Source organism: Epinephelus moara, chromosome 23, assembly GCF_006386435.1.
Source record: "Epinephelus moara isolate mb chromosome 23, YSFRI_EMoa_1.0, whole genome shotgun sequence".
In the NCBI taxonomy this organism is placed as follows: domain Eukaryota; kingdom Metazoa; phylum Chordata; class Actinopteri; order Perciformes; family Serranidae; genus Epinephelus; species Epinephelus moara.
This window is the reverse complement of record NC_065528.1, coordinates 33122408-33127526: the sequence shown is the minus strand read 5'-3', so window position 1 is coordinate 33127526 and position 5119 is coordinate 33122408. Positions and strand designations below refer to the sequence as shown.

General features: G+C 41.0%; 1 protein-coding gene across 1 annotated transcript in view; it reads left to right on the top strand.

Moving 5' to 3' along the window:
• LOC126384989 (thyrotropin-releasing hormone-degrading ectoenzyme-like) overlaps positions 1–5119 on the top strand; it is a 264660-nt gene that overhangs the window by 205038 nt on the left and 54503 nt on the right. Inside the window, exons 9-10 of the mRNA XM_050036465.1 lie at positions 341–406; positions 1456–1634. Coding sequence (XP_049892422.1) covers positions 341–406; positions 1456–1634 — 245 coding nt within the window. The remainder of the gene's footprint in view (positions 1–340; positions 407–1455; positions 1635–5119) is intronic.

Sequence of the window (5119 nt, the reverse complement as noted above, 5' to 3'; positions counted from 1 at the left end):
TTGGCAATGGTACTACTGTACTTTCAATAAAGCAATCGTACTATCAAATTCACAAACACTCTGTCTGAATACATTGCTCTTCTTAATGGGTTCAATTGACTATTTAATCTGCAATTTCCTATGACCTGTATCCCAAACACACACCATGTGAAACTGTACGTGGGCAACTGTGCACTCAGTGGGTATGGACTAGTTATGTAATTGATAACTACTACTACTACTATTGTCACTATTCAGATGAGGCTTTTGTTGTGTAACGACAATGTAAAGCAAATACGAAGCTACCAAATGATGTCATTTCCTGTTTAAGCTCTGACCTGTCCTCTCTTTTTGTTTCCAGGATTACCTGCTGAGTCACATGTACAGCAACGCAGCCAGAGACGACCTGTGGAACAAACTGTCTCAGGTGTGTTTACCTCCCCTTGCTCAAAGGCTTCAGGGCAGTCACACCTCTCAGTGCAGTGTTAGCACCTGTATCCACAACAGGCAGCACATTCAGACGGTGGGGGGGGGGACTGAGGGGGCCCCTGCCCCTCTGATAGTCTGAGCGCGGCCCTGACAGCCGGTGGTTAAAACCTCTAACTGCTCCACATCCGTCTCTTCTGGGGTTTGAAGCAGCCACACTGACAGAAGCTGTTTATTATTAAACGTAGCCGTTCTAATGAAGGCCGGAGAGACGCTCGTTAAGGCCGACTTGATGAGACGGAGGCGAGGGGAAAAAGTCCTGTTGCCATGGTAACGTGACTGACAGGTGGAGCCGAGGCTTGTTTTTCTTGTTTGTCCTACACACAGGAAGCGTCTGGAAAAGAGTCTGTTTGATCAGATGTGTCTTCGTTAGCGCCGCTCGTCACAGTGAGACAGCTCGTTAACAAGCTGCCAGCCAATCACAGCTCCAATTACCTGCCAGTCAAGTGACTTTGAACTTTATATTCATTAACCTTTTACCAGGTTATAGATGATGGACGATGACCCAATTAAAGGTAGACTTCATCCCTCAAATGACCATTTGTATATCAATTATTCACCTTGTGTTGTGTTGAATTCGTGAAGCATAGTTTGTTTTTCTCTGTACAGTGAACGAAGAATCCAAAAACTGAGAAAATTCTTGAAATACTGATCCTCCGACTCGATTAATAAGACTCAGACTACACTACTAATGAGTTGGTGAGAGTTTGTAAACAGATGTTTTGATATAGTTTTGCAGTGGACCCCATGAGTTCAGTTCATCAAGAATTTTTTTCGTTTTTGGATTCTTCGCTCACCATAGAAGTGTGACAGGAAACAACATTTCTTTTAAAAAATTCAACATAACACATGAGGAGTAATTAAAATACAAATAATAATTTGGGGTCTGAAGTATTCCTTGAATGATTTACATAAACATTGAATAGTATCTGTAATTATTCATCATTGATTATTTATGTCTTTTTTTTTTGTTGTTGTTTTTAAATCTAGGCCATGCGTTCAGAGGGGCGGGACATCAACATTGGACAGATGATGGACAGGTGGACTCTGCAGATGGGCTACCCTGTCGTAACCATCAGCAAGAACCAATCAGAGCAGCTCCCCACTCATTACATCACTGTCAGCCAGGAGCACTTCCTGTACGGACAGGAAGTCAAGAGCAACAACAGGTCAGTGTTTTGAATCTGTTTTACACTGTAAATGGTAATGAGAACAAGTTATTATATTGTTATGACCTTTGACCTTTGAAATGTGAAGGAAAAAATCCATGAATCTTAAATCTGTTATTAATTTAGTGTATTTATGAAATGGTAAAATCCAAAACATTTGTTGCTCACAGTGTCTCATATATGGAGAATTCCTTCAAACTGTGATCCAAACGTGAACAAAATGGCGCCCAACAAATTTCAAACTACAGAATCACGAGCTTTCATCAAACTGCTGAAGACAAGACTACATTAGAGTTGTTGTTTTAATCCTGGCTTATCCTGATTTTTTACAGCAAGTCTCTTCACCTTAGACTCAGTTTAGACTAGGGCTGCCACGATTAGTCGACTAATCGATGACTAATCGACTATTAAAATAATCGGTGACTATTTTAGTAGTCGACTAATCAGATTAAGTCATTTTGAGTCAAAAGTACTATAAAGTACCCAAAATACTCTTACTGCAGCTTCCTACGTTCAGATATTGGCAGCTTTACACACTCTCCCGTGACAGTGAACTAAAACCCTTTGGCGTGAGTATGAAACAAAACATTAGATGACGTAATTTTGGGGTTCGGGTGAGACAGGCAGACATTTCTCAACATTTTAACACATTTTTCGATGAAATGATTAGTCGACTAATGATAATGAAAATAATCGTGGCAGCCCTAGTTTAGACTCAGTCCCAGTGCACACCTTGCCCCTACCACTGTGCCCTTACCCCTTTGTTCTGTGCACTCACGTCTAGATGTAGGGTCGTGGTATCCACTACATTATAACATGTAAATGTAACGTATCTGTGATGTGCAGAAACATACAATGCCAACATTTACTCTGGTGACTGGGTTGTGAAATGACGAGGTATCGAACAGATCAGTGGTTCTCAACTAGGAGGTTCCCCAGAAATGGGTAAAAGTTTATTATATAGTAGTGAGCCCCTCTGTGTTTAAATCGCCGACGTACCTAAAGCATAGGCTCTGGGTAGATGTGTGCCCTACACCGTAGCCTGAGGTGCACCTTCCCAGAAATGTAACTACATGTCGTGGCAAAGAACCATTTCCCTCAGTGGAAACAAAGCTTTGATTTACTTTAATTTCACAGATAAAAAAAACAATAAACTGTGAAGACAATAAAGCCTCCACACACTGTGTGTGATTTATCCTGGCTGAAATATGAGCAGAGCAAATCTCTGCTAGCTGCTAGGCTAATTTATACAATGTAAAATGCCATAGGCTTGTGCTAATAACGTTAGCATGTTGTATTTGTTTGGAAAATGTGTCCAGATAAAGACAAGTGTTTGTCTGTGAATGCTGCGAGTTATAGTGAAGCTGATTTGTGTTTGACACTGTCTCTATTAAGCCATGTTTACTGTGTGTTTAATGTGTGTTTCAAATCAGTCAATCTTTACAGCACTCCACCACCCACTAGTGTTTTGGAGGTGTAACTGCAGAGTGACACAGACACACCACAGCACAAGTATAAATGCTCACAACAGCGTAGGCTACAGTGTAGTCTCTGTGTAGAGCCAACACAAACATATAAATCCACCTTAAGAGTCATCAAAGTGACAATTCTGATCACAGGTTTCACTTCCTCTGCAGTTATCGCCTCAACTGTAGCTGACAACTATTGAATTCTGGTCTTGATCATATTTAACACCCAGAATCTTTTCAGATTGAGGCCCCAGAAGGGAAGTTTTATCAAATGGTATCTGTGACCTCATGTTTATCAGTCGAGGGGTCCTTGACATAAAAAAGCTTGAGAATCACGGCTATAGATAACTCCGTTTTTCGACTTTGTGAATCAGCCATTTTCTCGTCCATTGCGATGCTGTTAAAGCGATCAAGATGAATAAATAGAAACAGGTTGTCCAACGAGAGTTCAGCTCAGGGCCAGTTCAGACATTCTGATAGAAAACAATAAAGTCGAATTAATTTTGTTGCTGACACTTGTGTCACATTCATTTCGGACACCGTGTCAGGCTCTGAGAATAACTGTTGTGGTCTCTGATGAACCCTGGCCGACCGTCAGACTGCTGCAGCCCTCATCTGTTCCTCGTATGGTGAAGTCATTCACCCTGAAAGGATCCTCCTGAAACTCTTTGTTTCACACCTCAGTAAGTTCGTCCTGCGTTTTCTCCTGAAGAAGCACTTTTCTAGTTTTTCTTCATATTCTTTACCACCTTTACATCATTTATATTTCATTTATATTTGATTCACACGATGTTTTATTCACATCCTTCACAACCTCTGGAGTTTATTCTCTTCGCTGTTTTATCGACCCACTTTCTCCTCCATCAATTCTTCATCAGCTCCTTTTCTCCTCTTTTCATTTTACCTGTTGTTCCCTTCTCTTCTTTTCTCCTTCTTCTCTTTCTGTCGTGTTTTTGAACTGCAGCTGACATTTACAATCAGTCTGACCCGCTCAGTTTCTCACCACAACTTTCTTTACCTCTTCCACTTCATGGCTCCCTCCTCTTCTGTTCTCTTTCTTCTTCCTTTCATCTGCAGTCTTTTGTGTTTCACTTGAGCTCCTCTGCTCACAGTCGCTCCCGAGGTCTCGTCAGCTGATGAACTGGAGCTGTTTGTTGTAGGCGGAGCTGAACTCTTTCTTTCGCGCTAGTTGAGTCTCGCGGGGCTGCGTTGAGACGCACTCGGTGGTCCCGGGGCGTTCACCGACGCTTGTAAAGAGAAACTGTTGTTGTGCTTTTAGCTGAAGTGTCAGTGGATCGAATCAGAGGCCGCCGCTGCTGTTTGATCCTGCAGAGCTGCGTTCAGCAGCACAGCAGTGTCCCACAGTGTTACACGCTGTTGACTTTAACTCCTGATTTATTTATTTATTTATGTACTTTTTTATTTACATGCAGGGAAAAAGAGAATTCTTAGAAATATACAAGAAGAAAGTGGAATAAGACCGGACAGACGAGCAGCTCGCTCTGACTGGTGACAGCAAACAGCTGTTAGCCTCCTTATGTCAGCTGTCCAGTGTGAGGACACCTGTTGATGTCAGGCCAGGAAAAAAAAAAAAAAAAAAAAAGATCAGAATCAGGTGATAATGTGAAAAATGTATTGTTACAAAGGTTTCTTTTTTCTTACTTTAATAATGTGTTATCATGTTATAATGGTAAAAAAAAATATTTTATAAAGATGTTTTCATGTAATAACAAGAAAAGTTTTTTTATAACAGTATTTTTCAGGTTTTTACAAGATATTTTCATGCAATATATATATATATATATTATAGTTCCTTTTATAGTTTCTTAAAGGGATAGTGCACCCAAAAACGCAAATTCAGACATTAACTACTCACCCATATGCCGAGGGAGGCTCAGGTGAAGTTTTAGAGTCCTCACATCACTTGCGGAGATCCAAGGGGAGAGGAGGTAGCAACACAACTCCACCTAATGGAGGCTGACGGCGCCCCAGATTCAAACGTCCAAAAACACATAA